This window comes from Rhinolophus sinicus, chromosome 11, assembly GCF_057876585.1.
Source record: "Rhinolophus sinicus isolate RSI-liver-muscle chromosome 11, RSI-T2T, whole genome shotgun sequence".
NCBI lineage: Eukaryota > Metazoa > Chordata > Mammalia > Chiroptera > Rhinolophidae > Rhinolophus > Rhinolophus sinicus.
The window spans coordinates 3,939,847-3,961,112 of record NC_142511.1 but is presented as its reverse complement, the minus strand read 5'-3'; the positions used below and the strand labels follow the sequence as shown (position 1 = coordinate 3,961,112).

At 45.5% G+C, this 21,266-nt stretch overlaps 3 protein-coding genes across 8 annotated transcripts in view; 2 read left to right on the top strand and 1 right to left on the bottom strand.

The window, feature by feature from the left end:
• Window positions 1-18,103, top strand: part of SELP (selectin P) — a 32,961-nt gene extending 14,858 nt beyond the window's left edge. Inside the window, exons 8-16 of the mRNA XM_019747378.3 lie at window positions 1,791-1,976; window positions 5,450-5,635; window positions 10,385-10,570; window positions 11,064-11,273; window positions 12,290-12,475; window positions 13,278-13,397; window positions 15,709-15,739; window positions 16,791-16,846; window positions 17,426-18,103. Coding sequence (XP_019602937.3) covers window positions 1,791-1,976; window positions 5,450-5,635; window positions 10,385-10,570; window positions 11,064-11,273; window positions 12,290-12,475; window positions 13,278-13,397; window positions 15,709-15,739; window positions 16,791-16,845 — 1,160 coding nt within the window. The 3' untranslated portion in view covers window position 16,846; window positions 17,426-18,103. The remainder of the gene's footprint in view (window positions 1-1,790; window positions 1,977-5,449; window positions 5,636-10,384; window positions 10,571-11,063; window positions 11,274-12,289; window positions 12,476-13,277; window positions 13,398-15,708; window positions 15,740-16,790; window positions 16,847-17,425) is intronic.
• The window catches only part of FIRRM (FIGNL1 interacting regulator of recombination and mitosis), a 236,730-nt gene that overhangs the window by 139,852 nt on the left and 75,612 nt on the right, over window positions 1-21,266 (bottom strand). The gene's annotated exons all lie outside the window — the stretch shown is intronic.
• The window catches only part of F5 (coagulation factor V), a 56,281-nt gene continuing 54,694 nt past the window's right edge, over window positions 19,680-21,266 (top strand). For 2 of the 3 annotated variants that reach the window (XM_074322452.2, XM_074322451.2), the window contains exon 1: window positions 19,947-20,252. In XM_074322452.2, the coding sequence (XP_074178553.2) occupies window positions 20,095-20,252 (158 nt within the window). In that variant the 5' untranslated portion in view covers window positions 19,947-20,094. Of the gene's footprint in view, window positions 20,253-21,266 lie in introns of all 3 variants that reach the window. The other variant, XM_074322450.2, reaches the window with a different exon arrangement.

Genomic DNA, 21,266 nt, shown 5'->3' with positions numbered 1-21,266 from the left:
TGAAAACAAGCTTAAAACTGCTCTGAGCTTTAGAAATGCAGATAAGGATAATAGCATTATCTTATGAATCGTATATATGTGACCTGAGTTTACAAAACGATCTTTCAATGGTTCGTGTTTTCAATTTGTTACTCTTACATGAGAACTAGGCATAGGATTATTTTTTTACAAGGGGTGCCCCACACAGAAGCCGTGTCCCAAAGTATAATACTGGCATCTCGTGTTGCCATTTACTGGGATCCTTGGACAGTTTATGTGAATCCCTTGGTTCTAAGTAAACCCTGATTTAAAAGCGAGGCGGTGGTTGACAGCAGGGTCTTGAAGAGACATTAGCACACCGATGTTTATAGCACATTATTCATAACAGTTAAAAGGTGGAAGCAACTAAAGCGTCCACCAACAAGTGAATAGATAAGCAAAATGTGGTACATACAAGCAATGGAATAGTATTCAGCCTTAAAACGGAAGGAAATTCTGGGACATGCTACCACATGGATGAGCCTCAAAGACATTATGCTGCATGAAACAAGCCAGTCACGGACAAATACTGTGTGATAGCACGTGCAAGAGGCACTTAGAGTAGTCAGATTCATGGAGACAGAAAGGAGATGGTGGTTGCCAGGGGCAGGGAGGCGGGGAACGAAGAGCCAGTGTCTAGTGGGTTTGGAGTTTCTGTGTGAGATGATGAAAAAGATCTGGAGACGGCGGCAGTGATGGGTGTACGTAATGGCAATAAACTGCACACTTACAAGTGGTTAAGCGGCAAACGTTATGTCACGTGTATGTTACCACAGTGAAAAAACTGGAAAATGAAAATGAGGCTGTGGAGGAATAGCTGACCGTGCACCGTGATGGCGAGGCTTAGTGAGGGTGCTGGGATGGACTGGGGGCCATGGTCTGAGAGACAGACACCAAGAGCCCTCTGCCGTGCTTAAAGGGCGGGGTCGTAAGGGATCGCAGAACCATTCTTGTCCCCGGGCAGGTAACCACGTAATAACCCAGAAGAGGTAGGTGGAGGCTCGTGTGAGCATCCGGAGATAGGGTCTCAGTAACACCCTGATAAGCCTTCCTCGTGTTTTCCCGTCTGAGAGTCAGTGTCTGCACCCGACGCGTAGCTCTAATGATATTACCACTATCGATTTCTACTACTAATATTAATAATCAGAGCAGGTGACAGTCTAACTCCATGAGGTAGTCATAATTATTGTTCCCATTGTAAAGGTAAGACTTAACAGACACAGAACCCCTGTGTTCTTTCCACATGTGACCAGCTGTTGTTTTGTGTGATGTAGATCATACAATTTATATTCTGCTTTTTCACTTAACAACACATACTATGACACCTCCCATGTCTTTCCAAAGTAAAATAGATCATTTTTAGTGACCCTTACTATTCCTTTCATGGATCCACCATAATTTATTTTTAGCCTCTGATAAGTGGCATTTGCGTGTTTTTAGCATTTTGCTCTTACAAATAATGTCTTAAAAACACACAAAAGTCTCTGCACTCATATGCATCTTGATTACACAGCATAGATTCTTGGGTCCAAAAGTATGATGCTTTAAAAATTATTGACACATATTGTGAAAATACTTAACAATGGCTCTCAGCATTTTTGTCATAAAATCCTTCATGTGTCACTGTGATTATTTTGCCATCCCCCAGGTTAAACGTGCCCAGATCAGAAGTCCCCGTTCTGGCACTAGAATGGGTTAAGGGGACAGAACCAGTGAGTACTGGACATTACTGTCTCCTCACTCCCTGTCTTCCTCCCTTCTTTACTCCCTAGCATTGCCGTGCCAGGGTCTCACGGCTCCTAACAAGGCCCAGGTGAGCTGCTCCCACCCCCTGGGCGCTTTTAGGTACCAGTCCACCTGTCGCTTCACCTGTGACGAAGGCCTACTCCTGGTGGGAGCGAGGGAGCTGCGATGCTTGGCGACTGGGAACTGGAGCTCTCCTTCTCCAGAATGCCAAGGTAAGAAGGATTGTCAGTGGGATTTTAAAAGGCTGCATGTCAGAGGTGGTAACTCTCTAGCAGCCAGAAACTTGAAATGGACTAGGCGATGAATAAACACTTTCATCCTGTAACCCAGTGATTCTGAACGCAGACGCCTTCAGGGCTGGGCCAATAACCCAAGCGGCAGGGCGTTGGGGGGTGGGAACAGCCCTGCCAACAACGGACCTGGGCTTGTAGCAGGACCTGCAGCTCCCTCCATGAGCAGGTGAACTGCTTTCAGTGGCTGAACACAGTATTTGGAAACGCCAGGGTAGAAAAACGGCTTGAGGATGGCTGTCCCAAGGGAGACCTGGCACTGTCCTCCTGGGAACCACAGAGCATCAGATGGAATGGGGACTCCCAAGGGGGTCACAGTAGAACGGGAGGGGCAAGCATCGTCTAGTTCTGTGTAAGGCTGAAGAAACAGACTTAGGATACATGAAAAAGTGGTGAAAAGAGGAAGAAACTAATCTATACACGCAGGTTAAAAATTCTCGGAACAAAAAAAGTACAGATTTCACTCATGTGGGATAGAAAACTGAAAGCAACAAACAAACAGAAACTCATACACACAGACAACAGTTTAGTGGTTACCAGAGAGAAAGTGGGGAGGGAGGAGGTAGAAGAGGGTAAAGGGGGTCAAATATATGGTGACAGAAGGACATTTGACTTTGGGGGGTGAGCACACAATGCAATAGACAGATGATGTATTACAAAAGTATACACTTGAAACCTACATAATTTTACTATAATATAATTTTATTATATTTTATTATATAAATCTAATTAAAATATAATAAAATACATTGAAAAAAAGTGCATATTCAGCATAAGCATTTATATCTGCTTTGTACATGACATAAAACGAAACCAGTGTGTTCTATCAATATCGTATGAAATCCATTGGCTCTAGTCACCGTGTTTGGGGGCTAACGGATGGAGATATGCTTTTCATTTCCCTTTCCTTTTTCCATTCAATGTTTCCATTTTTGTTGGCAAATACTGCTTTTAAATTGCGAGATTTTCATTTATAAAAGCTAGAGGAAAATAAGAAAATAGGGAAATAAAAATCCTCTTAAATACCCCCACCTTAAAATATACACAGTCAGCATTGTTGTATGAAGTCTTCCAATATTTCCCACCCACTTTCCCCTCCATGCAATTAGGATTTTTATGACACTTCCACAGTTTTACTAAAATTAAATAGGTAAAATACCCGATAATTCTGCAGTGTTGGCTGTTGCCTTTCACTTTGCATAGGCTCTCAACATGGGGGTGAAAGCAGGTAGATCCGTGCTTTTCATGGAGAGGAAGACCACTTGCTGTTCAGGGTACACACAAGCACACACACATACACACATACATATGTCCCACTGTTCAGTTAGGTCAGTAAATAAATGAGTGAGTAAGTGAGTGAATGAGCTCAGCAGCACTGGGTGTCCTTGATCCCCAGGCAGACAGTGCACAGAAAGCCACTGGAGCTGGGGTTGGGGACACCTTCTGAGCTGGGTCTGGATAGACCAGGGTGAGGCTTCTGACCTTGTCCCCTCAGCTCTCATCCTGGCTCCACTGAAGCCTGGATAAGTGGCAAAGTCCACACAGCTTTGGGGAAGAAGGTAGGGTCCCTGGAGAGGGCTAGTGCAGTGACCAGAATTGTCCTGGGCCACCTGCTGCGCGGGGCACAGATTACACCTCATTGCCCCCTTCTGCCCGGGTTGTGGGCATGTCACAGCAGGAGGGTGACATGCACCACGGCTTCCGGTGAACTTCCAGTTCCCTTCTGCTTTTAGTGCTTTGTTTACTCTGATTGCACTTTCTCCTCTTGTTGCTGGGTGAGCATCAAGTGAAATACCCACATGTGGGCTGGGCAGAGAGGTACCGGGAGGCATGCAATCCGCTAGCTGTTGTAATCCTTCTGAGAGAGTATATCAATTTCCCTTTTCAATGCCCCTCCCACCCCTACGTACCCACCCAGCTATCAGAAGGCATGGCCACAAAAGAGCTGGAAACGGACTCCATGGCACAAGACCCTCCCAATTTGTCCTTACAGATTATATGCTTCTTGACTTGCTTCCCCCACTGCACCACCACCACCACCACAAACACATACACACACACACACACACACTGAATACAAAAAGACTTTTCAAGTGGCAGAAAATAACTAGGTCTTCGGAGAAGTTGATCAGATTGGGGGAAATGTGGTTGGAGAGGGGAAGTGATGAAGGGAAGAGAAAGGTATAGAAAATGCTCTCGAAACCTCAGGCCGTTCGTCAGTGGCTGAAGATTCAGCCATAGTGCCACCGTCCCTGGCCTAAAGCCATTGCACTGCTCAGTCAGGTCAAAGAGTGAAGAAGAAATACCCCACACCATGTGTTCTCTTAGTCTTCACTCTTTAACGTCAACATGTTTAATCTGGGCTTTATCATTGCATTAATCAGCAGAGGGTCATCTCACCAGCTATTAACATTTGCATGCAGTCTTTTCACTTTTGACCCTTGTAAAAATCCTGGGAGCTATGTAATGCTATTCTCCACAGTTAAAGGGAAAGCTACTGAGGCTCTGAGAGGTGAAGTGACTTGCCCAAAGTCACAGAGCAAGTCCCCTAGCACCTCAAACTCTACAGGTATAAACTGTGGCAAAGAACTGGGAGATCTAATTTACCTTTTTTTGCAAGTCATTTGAGGCTGGTCATTGCATGCAGGATGAGACGGGTGGAAAGAGCATTTGCAGGTGGTCATTTCTATCAAGAGCCTATGTTGTGTCCATGAATTAAAAACTATTTTTAAATTTAATTTTTACATCTAATTTAATTAGCATATTTAAAAAAATAAAACTGAGGATCCCTTCAAGGCAAGGATGATTATTTTCCCAATTTCCTAGATGAAGCAACTGAGGCTCAGAAAACTCTTTGTGCAGAGACACACTGCTAGTGAGTAACAGAGCCAGGATGTGGACCCATGGTCTTGACACCACTTGACTGGGGAAAGGACATTTGGAGGGGAAGGAAAGCACTGGCCTCCATTTTCCTCTTTCCAATCGCTTGTCTTTGTGTTCTGGTAAGGTTATTAGGTCTGTTTCCAAAGAAGAAAGTAGCCAGGAAGCAGCCACTTTCACTCCTGTCCAGAGGCCACTGAAATGAGCTGCATCACTCTTTGCAAACAAAGCACCAGCTCCCTTTTAAAATTACTGCAAAAGCTCTTGGAGGGTGAGCGTTTCAGGCTATCAATCAACTGTAAGCTGCTGCTATGTTACATGACCTCGAACTGGTGATAAAGCACGACCAAACTCAAACAATGGTTTCTGACCAAACGCTGCCCTGTGTATGAAGCACACACACCACACACACACACACACACACACACACACACACACACACACACACACACTGATTTCAGGTTGCCGAGTTCTAAAACAACCTCTTTTCTCCTCCTCTGCCACCTCCATGGTAGCCATCACCTGCACACCTCTGCTAAGCCCTCAGAATGGAATGATGACCTGTGCCCACCCTCTGGGAGATTCCAGTTATAAGTCTACCTGCCAATTCACCTGTAATGAGGGATTCTCTTTATCTGGGCCAGAAAGACTGGACTGTACTTCGTCTGGACACTGGACGGGTTCCCCACCAACGTGTGAAGGTAGGATTATGGGTCTGTGTTTTCTCACGGCTTCTTAGGTAACGCCACAGAATGGAGAATCATTAGGGATTTGTGTAAAACTGTCTGAAGCTTAAAGGAAACACACTCTCCACCAAGCCTGGTGATCTCGACCGATAGCAGCTTCTCTCTCTCTCTCTCTCTCTCTCTCTCTCTCTCTCTCTCTCTCTCTCTCTCTCTCTCATAACAACTTCAGTTAAACATTTCATAGTTTTATAAACTGCCTGCACGTCGCATGGCATTAGATGTTTACCACAATTCTGAAATAGTGAGGAAAGGCAGTATCAGCTCCATTTTACAGATTAGGAAACAGGTTCAGAGAAGTCAAGTCACCTGTCAAACTTTGCACTACGAGTGAGTGAGAATGCTCAGCTGTGCCACTGGAACTTCCATTTCATTAGAGTCTTTCTCGACCACTCTCTTCACAATTCATTCCTCCATTCGCCTTCACCCAGCACACTACACCCCATACCCCGAGTCTATTCAGGGTGGATGTGCTTTCATCCCAGCCCCTCGAGAATCTCACAGCCTAACCCCTGTGTACTGCTCTCCTTCCCCCGCTTCCATATGGATTATAAATTCCTTGAGGGAACTTACAATTGAATTGAAGTTTATCACTCACTGGTAATATTTACTCAAGCACAAGCCCTACTGATAATGAATTAGTGGAATTGTCAAAGGTGGGGCCTAGATCTTATCAGTCTTTGGTTTCCCCAAAACATCTGGCTGACACAGTACCTAGTACACAGTATCCTCTAAAATAGAAATTTACTGGATTAATTAATTCACAGCTCATGTTAACTTTCAAAAAGCACCACTGTGCCAATTTATTGTGCAGGGTACTCAGCAATAATGAGACCAGCACAAACAGCTCATATTTATTGCTTGTGTAATAAGTACTGGCTGTTTCATATGCAGCATCGCCTTCAACCCACACCACCATCTTGAACGTGGTTGTTTTTATCTCCGTCTTAAAGATGGAGACGCTGAGGCTTTGAGAGGATAAACAGCAGACAAAGGTCACACAGCGAGGAAGCAGAGAGCTAGGATCCAAAGCCAGGTCTAGTCTGACGAAAGGGCGGGCGTGTTTCCCACTACACTACACTGCCCCCCAGCGGCAGGGCTTCTAAATCCTGGGGCAGTCACTAGTCAATTTTTTCTTTTCCACTCCCCGGGGTACAAATACAATTGCTGAAATGAACTTTAGAAAGAGCAATGCCTGGTGATCAGACGAGAGAACGTGTTGATAGAAATTCATTAGCATTATATGCAAAACAGCTAAAATATTATATATTCTTCTGTGTGGAATGCTCACTAGATTCATATCCCAAGATCTGCATTGCTCTCCCCGCCATCATGTGCCATTTTAGAAAGTCATGTCACGCCTTTAGATACCTGTTTTATTGGTTCCAAAAGGAAAGGAGTGGACAAGATTGTCTCTGGGGGCTCTTCCTTGGTCAAGAATTCTGAAGGTTAAAGGGCATAAAATGCTAACATCTGCTGTCAGAAAGATGGATTACAAGCCGCCCAAGACAAACTCAGGGGTGACGGCAGGAGGTCTTCATCGCTCACTCACTCATGTTTCACTCAGTCATGTATTCCATCGACATTTATCTTGAGCCCCATTGTCCCACATTCTGCTTTAAGGTTAAACATTGAAAATATCCCTAAGAATGATCTCACTACAGTTTTAAGTCGTATATGCAATCAACATGGTTGTTAAATCTGTAAGCTTTGAAGCCCCTGTTTCCCCTTATGACTTCCGAGCCCCCCTTTCTCCACGAGAAGAGGCCCAGCTCTGCCCAGCGTCTAGAACCAACCCTGACGATGGAAGGCAGCTTGAGCCGACGAGGGGCCTCAGCACTGTTGGCTGTGTCTGCGCCCAACCTTGGGCTCTGGCTTTTTATACCTGTGCTTCTACCTCCTTCTCCATTATTTGCTTCTTCACTCCAACATTTCTCTGACTCCATGGGGATTCCTAGTCTTGATTTTTAAAGTTTGAGTTTAGAACGCCCAACTTAAACGTATTAGTTACACCCTATCTTGTTTCCAAAAAATTCTCAACAAATCTGTGTTCCACTCAAGTAAAAAGAGACAATAAAAAGAAACAGAGAAGAGTTGACTAAATCTATTTAAAATAATAGGAACCAGTACGTTGTGAGTTGATGGTGGAGTGCCAGGGAAGCCAAGAATTCATACCTACTTCAAGGATTACAGAAAACACTAGTACTGACGCTGAAGGTAGACAGCACTGCCTAGAAAATCCATGACAACAGAGCGCTAGGCATGTGATAAGAGCAACCCTCGTCTGTCTGCTATTCCTCTTACAGTTACTCAGTTTTTGGTAAAGTTTTACAAGAGGCTCATGGATAGGACCACTTTTAAAAGTTACTCACAGAGCTCATGCCCTCGTCAAACAAACATCTCTTCCTCTATGTCTGCAGCAGGCCCCTCCACCCCAACAACTTCCTTGGTAAATCCACAAATTGAATTCAGCCCGTGTTTGCTGGGTGCCCACCAGACACCACATCTGAGTGAGGCGTCCATATACCTCACTCAGCAAGGCTGCCTCCTGGACGGGAAAATCTGCTTCCTTACATGACTCAACGTCAAACCCTTAAGGTTATTTAGAGGCCTTTGGTTGCACAAAGTTGGTTTTTACATAAGAGGGTCCAGAGACTTTCACAGATACAAAGGGCAGCGTCTATAATCTTGGCAGAGCGAGACCGACAAGACTGAGACCAGAGAAGGATCTCCCAGGTGACTGAATGCTGTCATCATTCTCTCTGTGTACCTGGGGTGGCTTGAATCGATTTTTTAAAACAGTAACTTGGTTCTTTTCTCACCAGGTAAAAAAATTTGTCAGAAGGCATCCAAATTAAGTTGTGCCCACTAACTTATTCGTTCACTTGACAAATATTGTTAGAAGTCCTACTATGGGCCAGGCCCTGTTCCCTGGAAAACAGTGTTGGAAAGAGCTGACAGGGTCCCCGCTCTCAGGCAGCTAACGTTACACATTTTCTTGGGTTTAAACATGAAATCCTGGGAGATTCTTAAAAAGTTATTTTAGTGACAATATTCATAGATGATTTAATGTCTGTGACTTACACCGACAGATATACTTAATAAATGTTTAATAAATGGAGCTGATCTGCCAGATAAGGATTTATCAATGACTCAAAAATCTGAGACTACTAAACTGAAATTCAGGATGTTACTTTGGCTTTTGGAATGCATTCACACCATATGCATCCACAATCCTTCAGTGAAGAGCCTGTCACTGAAAAGCCCATGAGCCAGTATATAAAAGCCAAATATATCACTTTTCTTTTTTCTATTAAAATTTACTGGGGTGACAATGGTCAGCAAAACTACACAGGTTTCAAGTGTACACTTCTGTAATATATCACCGATGTATTGCATTGTGTGCTCACCACCCAGAGTCAGTTCTCCTTCCATCATCATAAATTTACCCCCTTTACCCTCTTCTATGTTCCCCTCTCCCCCCTTACCCTCTGGTAACCACTAAACTGTTTTCTGTGTCTATGAGTTTCACTTTTCCATGAGGCCACGCAGAGGACTTCAAGAAGTTTGTTTTGTTTTCAAAGCAAAATAGCTAGGCAAAATGAGCCTTATCTGATGAAAGCATTGCTTTCAGAACAGCCTTGGATATAAAGAAAGAATAGTCACTCCGTTTATCAATAACCCTATATTTGTTGCTAAATAATAACCTTATGTCAGAGAATTTAATGGGGATATAGACATGATGCTAAGAGAAATATGTAACTGCAATAATTTGTAAAAGAAATTTGTTGCGGAAATGGTAAGTAAATTAAGATTTTATTTATTCATCCACTTTGGCAAATGGTTGGGAAGCACCACTTGAGATCTTGCCGTGTGAGCTGCAAGGATACACAAAGATTTATGGTTCTTGGGTTTTAGGAGCTTTCCAACTAGTAGCAGAGGGAAGAAAGGACATGTGATATGATAGCATATGTGTCCAAACAAAAAGCTGATGTGCTCAGAGGAGAAGACCTCAGGCTGCAGTGGTCAGCAGAGGCTTTGGCGAGGCTGTGTTCAGTTGGATCCTAGCGGATGGGTGTGATTTTATTCAGGGGAAATAGAAAGGAATTCAGGGCAGTGTGAGCCAAGAACCAGAGGCAAGAACCCAGGTCAGTTCAGGAAATTCCCTACACTGATGTAGCTTGGCCGGGAGGTTCTGAGCTTTCCTGCGCCTCAGAGTTGTGCTGGAAAGAAACAGCCTGGGGATCGAAGTGGAGGAAGCAGTGCAGGACAGAAGACGACTGCTGTGCATTTAGATGGGTTGGATTTGAGGAGACAGCAGGATACCTAAGAGGAAGTAGTGTCCGCAGAAGTGAAATCCTGGGCTGCACTCACACAGATAGGACAGTGAGAGCCGAGGGAGCGCCGAGGTCCCTGGGCACAAGGTGTACGGGGAGAGGAGGAAACTGTGAGCCCCTGACTGCTCCAGCCCTAGACCTGTTCACTGTTGCGTCTCCTACCTGTACTCCCATTGCCAAGCCCGCCATCCCTCCTCCCGTCCCCTGGAGTAAATGATCTGTCGCATTGATTGTGGGATGCCTGCTGCCTAGCGAGACACCTGACAGCAGGTACTCAATAAATATTGAATATATGCAGGAATGAATTTGGTGTGAAACAAAGTTTCTGGAGAAACTGGAAGACTCTGACATTCTTCATTTGATTCTGCAGCCATCAGGTGCCCAGAATTATTTGCCCCAGAGCGGGGCACCCTGGATTGTTCTGACGTTCATGGAGAATTCAACGTGGGCTCCACCTGCCATTTCTCGTGTCACAAGGGCTTTAAGCTGGAGGGGTCCAACAATGTCAAATGCACAGCTTCTGGAAGATGGACAGCACCTCCACCAACCTGTGAGGGTATGTAATATACATCCGCTAGGACAGCTCTTCTGGAAATTTCTTCCACAATAGTAACAAATAGTTCTTACTGTGTGACAGGTTTATATTACATTACATTATTGTTGTTATTATTATTATGATAGCACTAATTCTTGGTATGAAACAGGGTCCAGGCGACATAGAGTATGTATTTTAAAAATGGATAGGGAGCGACAGGACTTTTTACATTTGTGATAAAAGATACATTGATTCTTGCGCAGAAATTTTCTTTCATGACTTTGGCCTCTTTTTCTCAGAGTTGCATTGGGTAGATGGATTGGTCTCCATTGCTTCATTGCGAGGAGAGAGTACAGGGGTGGAGTCACTGGCCCAACTTTTCAAAGAGCTGAAGTACAGAGAAGTTCTCTCTCTGTATGAAAGGAGTGGACGGCAGTTATTCCACGACAGCCCTCACTCTGTTATGCTCCTTTGAATTGGAAGCTCCCTAAATTGAAACATTTTCTCCCAACAGGTGCAGCACCAGCTCCTTCGGCAGAGGTGCGATGCCCAGCTCTTATCACTCCGGGCCAGGGAACAATGTCCTGTAGGCATCGCCTGGGGATCTTTGGTTTGAATACCACGTGTTACTTTGGATGCAAAGCCGGATTCAAGCTCCTGGGAGACAGTGCTCTCAGCTGCAGGCCGTCAGGACAATGGACAGCATTCACACCGGCCTGCAGAGGTGAGGTGAAAGGAGGGGACGGGTCCTATGCTAACTGCGCAGGCGGAGCATACTGGCATTGTACCTGCCTGCTGAAATTCCTCCCAACCGCAGGGACCACCTCAAGTGTCCGCTCCTCCATGAAATCCACACGAATCCCAATTAGAAATAATATATGGCTAGCACCTCGCTTCTCTCCTTTCTTGTATCACAAACGAATACCCTGGTACTCAAAGACCTAAAGGAGAAAATGTTTGTGAATGCCTGACAATGTGTCGGAGCAATAAGCACGCTAAACATGAAGAGATTTTACCAAGGTGCAATTCTATTAATCATGTGACCGTGTAAGCATCCATATTTTAATAACAGGAAGCTCAATGAAAAGACCCAGCACGTGTGATGCTCTGAAGAGCTCTGAGCCTGCACGTGCAGTACCGCGTCTCTCTCACCTGTGCAGTCCCCGCAAAGCAACGCACAGTGCTTTGCAAATGTCACTGTTGCCCAACAAAGTTTATTTGAATTAAGTTTAATATCCTGCGCTGTGGTTTCCTGTCCACAAATTAGGGAGAGTAGCCTGAAGTTCCCTGAAAAACAGTTTAAAGAGGGTGGTGGTCTCTACTTCTTTCAAGCTTCCAGAGTCCAGCTATGCTGAACACTTACTAAAATATCTTAATAAACACGTGCTGACACGCCAGTGAATTGCCAACTGTAGTCAGAATAACCTTCAGAAGAGTATTTTCGAGAAGGAAGCTTTTATCAATAGTGTTTTTCTAGACAAGATCGATCGATCCCTTAGCAGGTATTTGTTGGATGCTGCTATGCGTTCACCCTAGGTCTTTGGCCGCCAGGCTCGGAGTGGATGTCTTAGTCTGCGTGATGTTGGCTGAGCTTGAGTGAGCATTGGAAGTGCCTCATCTTTCTGACCTTTTCTATTCCACGTCACCTGCCGGCAAGGCTAGCCAGGTTACAAACAAAACCACAATCTCTTTTACCATCACTCTACATGTTTGTTTTTCCTGCGTTCTTTTTTCCTGCAGCTGTCAAATGCTCCGAGCTACACATCACTGAGCCAATGGGCATGAACTGCTCCAACCCTTGGGGAAATTTCAGCTATGGATCAACCTGCACCTTCCATTGTCCAGAGGGTCAACTGCTGAATGGCTCAGTGAGAACAGCATGCCAAGAGAATGGCCAGTGGTCAACTACCATGCCAACCTGCCAAGGTATAGTTTTCACATAGTTCAGGAAGTCACGTGTGGAAAATAACAAAAGCAGTGTTTTTTCTCTGTGTGTTCCTGACAGTGATCTCACTTTCCATCACTGGGTTTTCCCTGCCTTTACACGTTTCACATGAATCGAGCAGAATCTTGCCTTATCACAGCAGAGGGAATGAAAATCAGTGACTCTATGCAGACAGTCACCATTCCTGTTTCAGAGCTCAGATTTGTGACAAAAACCCTCTCATATCTTTAAAGTCTGTAGGTGATACATCTTGAAGTTCCAAAACGCTTTCAACTGGAGGTTATTTCCTGCAGATCCCTAATTTATCTCAGAACTTTAACGCACCTCTAAAAACAGAGCTCTTCCTTAATGAAGTTCCCTCTGTTTGTAAGGTTTCTTTTATCCTCCATCTTTCTTATTTTTTTTCTCATTTTCCCCCCTCTATAGCTTGTCATGACTACTTTTTGTTTTATAACTATATCTTTGATTGCAAAAAAAAAAAAATTACCCATGGTTTATTTTATTTGCCCAAACTTCCATTTTTGTGTCTACCATTTCATGAGTTAACTCCTTTTATTATATCCTTAGCATAACTCCTCCGGAAATTGTGGTTACTATTTACATGTTAGGGATGAAATATGGTCTTTATGACCTTCTCTCATGCCAGGCTATCGGCAGCGCCAGGACCTCAGGCGATCCTACCTATCTCACCGCTTAGAATTCTTAGCACCTTTCTGGGAGAAGGATGGCTTTGTCCACAATACACGCCTAAGTCTTGCATGTGTGTGTGTGTTTGCTTTGCAGCAGGGCCACTGACCATCCAGGAAGCCCTGACTTACTTTGGGGGAGCAGTGGCCTCTACAACAGGTTTGGTGATGGGTGGTACCCTCCTGGCTCTGCTGAGAAAGCGTTGCAGACAAAAAGGTAAATAGAAGGGCATCTTCTCCTTATTTTCTTCTTTCATGTGATTTGGGATGGGGTGGTGGAAGCCCAACTTCAGTTGTTCGTGTTTGAAAACATTTGCATTAGAAGAAAACAAGGCCATGAGAAGTGATCTTGAGAACTGACTGCCCATCAGAATCACCTTTATTAAAATACAGGGAGATCTGGAGATGGGCCTGGAAGTCTGAACTTGTCAAAACCCTCCCATTCATATGCACCTCGGCATTTGGGGGCCTCTGGTGTGGGTACCCTTAGTTGTCACCCAAACTAATTAAAATGGTGTCACGCTTCTCGCCTTCGTGCATTCTCTCCACCATTCTTTCATGGATCAGTCACTTATTGACCAGGTAGTGGGACCGTGAATGATGGTACCTGAAATGAAGGAACGGATAACCCAGGAGGGGCGATACACACGTGAAATCAATGCTAATATTGAAAAGTAAGACTGCGTTAGGACACAAATACAACCTGACTGTCACTGGAACACAGACTAGAGGTGTCCCAACCAGACTGCTAGGTCAGAAAGGGTCTTCTAAGCTTAACTTTGAAGACTAAGAGAGATGTTGCGAAGGGAGAGAAAAGGAGTGGAAACAGAGCTCCAGCAGAGAGAACGGTGTGCAAAAAGGCCTAAGAGGGTGCGAGAGCTGGGAAAGTGCTGTGTGCAGCAGTCTACTGCATCTGAATCAGAAAAGGCTTGTGGAGGAACCGAGAAAAGCAGCGAGAGGTGTGAAGAGCTGCTGCTTTACTAATAACTTGGTGTGAAACGCTGAGACACACATGTGCTCATGCAAACGTGTGCGTCAAGTGTAGGATGAAAGCAGGGAAGGGACCAAAGTGGACGAAGACCCTGTAAGGGAAACTGTGCTTATCAGACTGTTCATCATAAAGAACGCAAGCCAACGAAAGAGGGGAACCATGTCTTTGGGGTTAAAACATCCTTGGCCTGTCTGCCTCACATGCTTAGCCTGTCCATAGTTTAGAAACTTCTCATAAGCAAACGGGGCTGTTCCTCGTCATTCCTCATGGAAAGTAACCAGGGGCCTCAGCGGGGTGGGGGATGCGCAAATCCAGTGGCTCTGTCAGAAGTCGGTGACACAGTTGCCATGGAGTTGAGGAGTTTCAACACCTACTCTTAACTGCTCAGGGCGGAGCCACTTGCTCCCTTCCCTTGCACTCTGACCACTTACGACCACCATTGCACGGAGGCTGGTTTTCTAAAATGCCTTCATAGACTCTCCCGGAAGTGGGTGAGTAGCACAATCAACAAAGAGTGACACTGTTTAAACACCAGGGAGCCACAAGCAGCCCTTCCATGTAGCATTTGCGGTTGCTTCCCCCAACCCCAAAGGCAGAGGCAGCAGCTCCAAAGACCGCGATCCCAGTCTCCATAAGCATGAATTCCACTGTCCCTGCATTTCCCCCCAGCTCTTCCTTTCATCTTAAGACATTTCTAGGGAACCCTCTGAACCATGAAGAGGGACCAGCAGCCACTATCTTTACTAATGAATACATTCATTTGTGAGGATGGGTGATTTTTCCCTTGTCCTGTCCCAATTTGATTTTAATGTTTCTGGGATTCTGTGGTCAAATAATAAGGAAAAAAAACTGCCTACAATGTCCTTCTGCTGAAAATCCAAACTGCACATTCATGATCACCTTCAAGGCTCAATAATGCCCTGTAATAAATATACTTGTTCACATTCATTTGACCTAATATTTTAAAACACTTTTACCCATGAGACACTTTGACCGACAGGCCTGCTGCCATAGTTTAAGTGTCCACTCTCGGAGTTCATGGTTTGGATTAAGACAGGACGCCCCTGATCACGTATGTCACCAGGGAACGAAAAGTCCAATGTCATGTTGGTATGGACTTGTTCATGAGGGTAAACGTGCCTAACTGATGGCTGAGGGAGTGTGACACAGGATGCACCTGAGGGGACCTCAAGCGCGAAAGAAATGGGTTGTGAGAACCAACGATCTCAACAACAGCCAAACATAGCCAAGGGGCTGAAGGCAGGGACCCGACAGAGGAGGAGATGCTCTTATTGAACGGGAAGAGGAGACAGCTGAGAGGACTCTGGGTTACACATTGTCAGATGCTTAGTTTAGCCCAACGCAGGAAGTACCTCTCAGGGAGAGAGGGTTCCCAACACACCCCTTCTAACGAGCCCATCTGAAAAACAAGTTTACCTACTGGCTTTCCCCAATAATTCCCATCATGGATGACCTTTCTCTTTTATCTTGTTTTTTTCTTTTAAACCAATCATTTGTGTCTTCTTGCTTATTTCAGATGATGGGAAAAACCCCTTGAACCCTCACAGGTAAGAGGAAGATGTTTTATGATTGAGCACATTTTTCTAGTTTGACTTTTTACTGTAACGTGTCAGGATGATTATACAGAACGCCCCTTTTTTTCGCAACAAATCTTTTGCAATGTCCCCTTTACAAATTCTGAAGTAAAACACACAGATAATATCTCCTCTCTACATGTTTTTTAAAAATCAGTGTGCCCTAATGATACACAAAGGAGAAACAAAAGGGACAGTGGTTTATAATAGAAACAAAATCCTAAAGCTGGTGCACTGCACTAGAAGATGCTACGAGGTCATCCCAGATTGCACCTTTGGTAGAATCTCTACGAAGCCAACAGCCACCGAGGCCAATTGACAGGAATATCGTATCAGTGACGCCAACAGCATCGGAGGCACTGCCAATCTGATTTTCTAAAATCATTAACAACTCCGATCAAGAGTTGGAAATCCTGTTATAATCGTCCCTCAGTTCACATGACAATTGCATTTTAAAAGATGCAAAAACAAAATACTTAACGGTGAAGTTCCAGGCTCAGAGATTTGTTGCCTATGTAAATACTGAGTAGCTAGATATTCTAAGTTGTATGGCGCGTAGGACAATTCTTTTGCGTCCATGCCTGTTAGGACATGAGCACCCATGGTCCCTGCCCATAAATGCTCACCCAACTCCTGATCATTATGAAAAATCACACACTGCCTGTAGGGGGCAGTACAGCCACTCTGTGAAAACCACTGCCAGCTACTCAAGTATGGAGGCTGGGCATTCTGTAAGGACTTCCTCTCACCAAGAACAGGCTGCAGCCCCATAAGGGCATGGCAGGTATCCAGTACCTAGAGTATCATCAATAACCTAAGCTGGGCGTAAAGTGCAATGCAAATTTCCCAGAACTGGTACGTGGGATCTAAAAAACTCTCCTTGGCAATTCTCCTTTCCCTTTTAGAGCAGAATTCTGGGGGTGGGTGGTAACCCGTGGTCCTGGAGGAACTAAGAGCTGGACTGGGGCCAAGAACTAAGTGCTTTAAGGACTAAGCGGGTCATTTTTGTGTTTCTGTTCTTTAGCCACCTGGGAACTTACGGAGTTTTTACAAACGCTGCGTTTGAACCAAACCCTTAAGGTAAGTTGCCTATGAAGGTATTTTTAAAGGAAGTAGGACAGAAGGGGAAAGGGGCAAGATGTAAAACTTGACTGTTCTCTATATGATCATGAGTTAAATTTTGAGCATGTATGAAATTTTAAAGCCGTGAAGGGAACTGTTGGCGTAGGACGTAGCTATGGCGGCAGAGTAACAATAGAAAGTGAGTTCATGTGAGGCTCGCCTTTTCCTCCAGAGTAGAAAGGTTCTAATGGGACCTAACTTATTGCAGGATGTTTGACATCCCCACTAATGGCTGCTGGGTGGTAGTGACACTGGCTTGATAACCAGAAGTCACGACTGCTGGAAAAGTTTTACAAACTTTATGGAGCCGATTCCCTGCATGGCCTGCTGGGAAAATAAAAATATTCCTGACACCTTCTCTCTCCCACAAAGCTCAGTGAGTAGCTGAGCTTCCTAAGAAAGGTCGCGTAGATGGAGGAATATCTGGAATCTAGAGAGATTATGCTGAGGAGGGGATGGGTCTGATGCAAGCTTTCTTTTTCTCCTTTACTTTTTAAGGGAATACAATCATTTTAATTTCTTTTGGCCCATTTTCAGAGAGTTGTCCTCCTGGTCACCGCACTCAACCTCAAGATTCTATTGTTGGACATCAGGCTTCCTGTTAGACTTGACATTAACTGGAGTGTATCCACTGCAGTTTTCTGTAAATACTTGTGAATAAAAGACCTGGAATTTCCTTTAGATTAGCTCTGGAGCAGAGCAGAAGGATTATACCGCAGTCTGAGCGCAGACGCCCCACCCACCACCCCTTCCTGCTCCCCCGCTCCTCTTCCCCCAACACCACCTCAGCACTAAATGTCTCTGCGGTGGTCTGTGGGCTCTGGCCCGGCTGTCACTTGAAATCCTAATTAGCCAGAGACTGGAATATCTGACTCACCAGGAGCCCAGACTGCGGAGGAATAAAAATGCCTCTCGTTTTGAACTGGGGGATGGCATCCTCTCCTTTGTAGAAAGGCACGCGGTGTCTCTGACGTGACGGAATTTCTGTAAGATCTCCGGGGTCTCCAGGGCTACTGTGTATGAAGCCTGTGAGCCCTCTGCTGTGGAAGCTTCCGGAGAGGCCTCTGGATGGCACCAGAGGCTGCAGAAGACCGAGAATCAAGACAGGAAGGCACATGATATCATTGTGGACAGTTCCTCTACTGGTCACTCTCCCCCGAAATCAATATTCAAATGAGTAATTAATTAAATGGACTCCCTCCAAATGGCATATTCCATTATTTGATGTTTTGTTTACTAAGGTCTGCGTGCGTCACTTTGTTTACGTCCACGTGATACACACTTACTGTTGCCCCAGTCACAGGTCTACCCTTTAATCAGTCAGCAAATACATGTCGTACCAGCTTCCCACAAGGAGAGAGTCAGAGGAGCTGAAAGAGTCTTCACCACCCATTCGGCATCGAAGAACAGATGTCTTTTACATGTTTCATAACTAGGTTGTTGAAAGTTACACAGTAGTTACCTGGAGCTGATGCAAAAATCGAGAACCAAAGAGTACGGCTACCTTGTCTCTGAAATGTGAGGCAATGAACATGTCACGCAGACTGGATGACACACAGGCAAATGTGCAAATAAACATGGTGAAACAGTCTCACTAAAGGTCACAAGAATTTTGCAAGAATTTTGGTAGTAGCCTTGGGATTTAGGGACACAATCCTTTTTAAAAGATTTCTCTGATACACTGTCAAGGACCCCTCTGACTGCCCGTCACTGGACGAGGTATTACAGGACGACGGTTATCACCCTGGCTCCTGAGACAGAATCTACATTTCGTAAAAGCTTCCCAGGGAATTCGGAAGGTTTACTAACAGACACTGGAGATCCAGGAGAGTAAAGCACTGTCCTCTCCTGAATAGCTTACAATCCAGGGGGGGAGACAACAGACACCCAGCCAGTCATCAACGCGAGTGTATTGTTTGAACAGTGTTGTAGGAGTTCACAGGCTGGAAAAGCCCACGTGAGCCCAGGACCAAGGAGGCAGGTGGGACTCTGAGTGCACTTGAAAGAGTGGGCAGCAACGAGGAAGAAAATGCGGACTTGACAGAATAATGCCAGCGGCAGAGCAAAGACGGGAGCTTGTGTGTAGGGGAGGAAGCTGCTGAGACCTTACACCACTGTGACCTCCTGGGAGGGGCCAGGGGCCACTACGGAATCTACTGAACAAATCCTAAGACAGAAGCGTGGAGGCGTGTAGGTTCCAGAACCCTGGGACACGTCACCACGATGCTTCAGACAATATCCTTCCTTTTCAGATTCTCTAGGAAAAGCAAAACAAGATCTTAAGGCGGTGTGGGACAGCCAGACCCCACGGGAGACATAGGGGGCCCTGGAGGCAGGAAAACCACACTCGTAGTAATGGACACGACGTGCTCAGTGCTTTCCAGCTGCTAGGAGTTACACACTTTACAGTACTATTTTATCCACCCAAAACCCCTATCACAGAGAACTATTATTACCATCCTTATTGTGCAGATGTCAAAACTGGGCTCCAGAGAGGTTGAGTAACTTACTCAGGACCACACAGCTAGTGAGTGGGATGGGAACCTGGTCTGGTTTTCCCAGCCTGTCTCTAAGCCCTCTGCTCCCCCACTTCAGCCTCAGTGGCTGCAGGCCCTGATCCAGAGGGAACTGTGCTGGCTGGGAGTCGGTCAAGTGGCGCAGGTCCGCAGCCCGGCTGCCTCACCACCTGTACACATGTTTCTGTGCCAGTAACAGTCCATAACGCCCTTTCCCTCAGATGGAGACACTGGTGTGGCAGTGTGAACTCTGCCCCGCAGGTCTCACGGAGGGTGGTGAGGGGCTGCAGGGGCAGCGGCTTAGCGGGTGGAAGGGCTGGAACACAGTTTTGCCCGAGGTTTGGGAATCCCTGGGCACTGCCCTCCTGAGCACAGCCTCTGACCTCTGCCCTGTCTTCAACTGTAGTAAAACAGTCCCTAATCTGCTTCCTCTCCCCAATACCTCTTGTCACCGGGGCAGTGATGTAGCCAACCCAATGGCTGGAAAGGCCCTGGGAGGCGGGGACAGCCCCAGGCTGCAGCAGGGCCGTGGGGGAGCCACAGGGAAGGAGGACACTGCCACCCGCAGCCTCCTGGAGCTCACTGCAGCTGGGACAGCAGACCCCCGGCGGCACGGGGGGCAATCGCGGCTGCGGGGAGCCCCGCCCAGGTCCTGGGGTGGTGGTCGCGGGCAGGAGCTGGAAAGGAACCATGTTCGCGGGCTGCCCCCGTCTCTGGGTCCTGGTGGTCCTGGGCGGCTGCTGGGCAGGCGCGGGGAGCCTGGGGGCCCAAGCCGCGCCGCTGAGGCAGTTCTACGTGGTTGCTCAAGGAATCCTCTGGAACTACCGCCCTGAGCCCGCCAACCAGAGGTAAGGGGTCCAGGGGGCTTCTCTGGGGAGCGTAATCGATGCCCTTTAGAGAGCATGCCCTTTGCGATTCCATGATTTTTGTGTGTTTGTTTGTTTTTAACATCAGGTAAGTAAACAGAATTAACAGAAGGGGATAATGAGTAAAATAAACTTGGTGGGTGCTACTGTTGCCTCCAATAATAGTTGATCATTCTGAGGATGTAGAAAATACTCAGTTTCACTGGCTGGAGGCTGCTTTCAAGAATTTGTTGTTAACACAGTCTCGTTAGCGTGATTCATTGTTGGTTTAATGTATCGATTGATTCAACAGCACCAGGCGCCCACACCCCCTCATTAGCCCTTCTGCAAACTCCTGTTCCAGATTTTCAGTAGTCTAGCATTTTTATGGAACTTCTGGTTACATGTCATTTATTCCACTTTGTACATAGCTTCATCTTCTAAAACTAAAGATGGACACCTCATACTTTATTATAAGCAGGTTATTCAATAACAGTTGCCATAATTTTGATGTTTTCTTATATGTAAATGACTTTCAAAACATCATCAGTCTATAAAAATGCAACATTTTTGTTCTTTCATCTTTTCCTGTTTCATGTGACTCTTCGTTTTTCTCCCATACGTAATGGCTTCCTGGGATATGGTCTACCCTGGCTATTTTGGTGGGGTCGCTATTGAAAGGCATCTGTAAATGAGAGGAGGTTTAAATAACAAACTCTATCTTTGAGTAGCAAAGTATTTTTCCTAATTGAAAGGCTAAAAATACAACTTCCCAGAAACGAGATAAATTATAGGATCTACTCAATATTTCCAGTTGGTTATATTTTGACTTGTTTTAATAGTAAGCCGCTTAGTGTGACTCAATTTTTAAAAACTTAGCATTACACTTTAAAGGATTGTGAAAGATGTGTTCCTCTTTTACAATTACAAACCGATTTACCAAGAAATATTGTAAGAGCCTTTTAGCATATAACATTAACCCTTTTAAAGTTTTCTTTGTAACTGGGTTATTTTGGA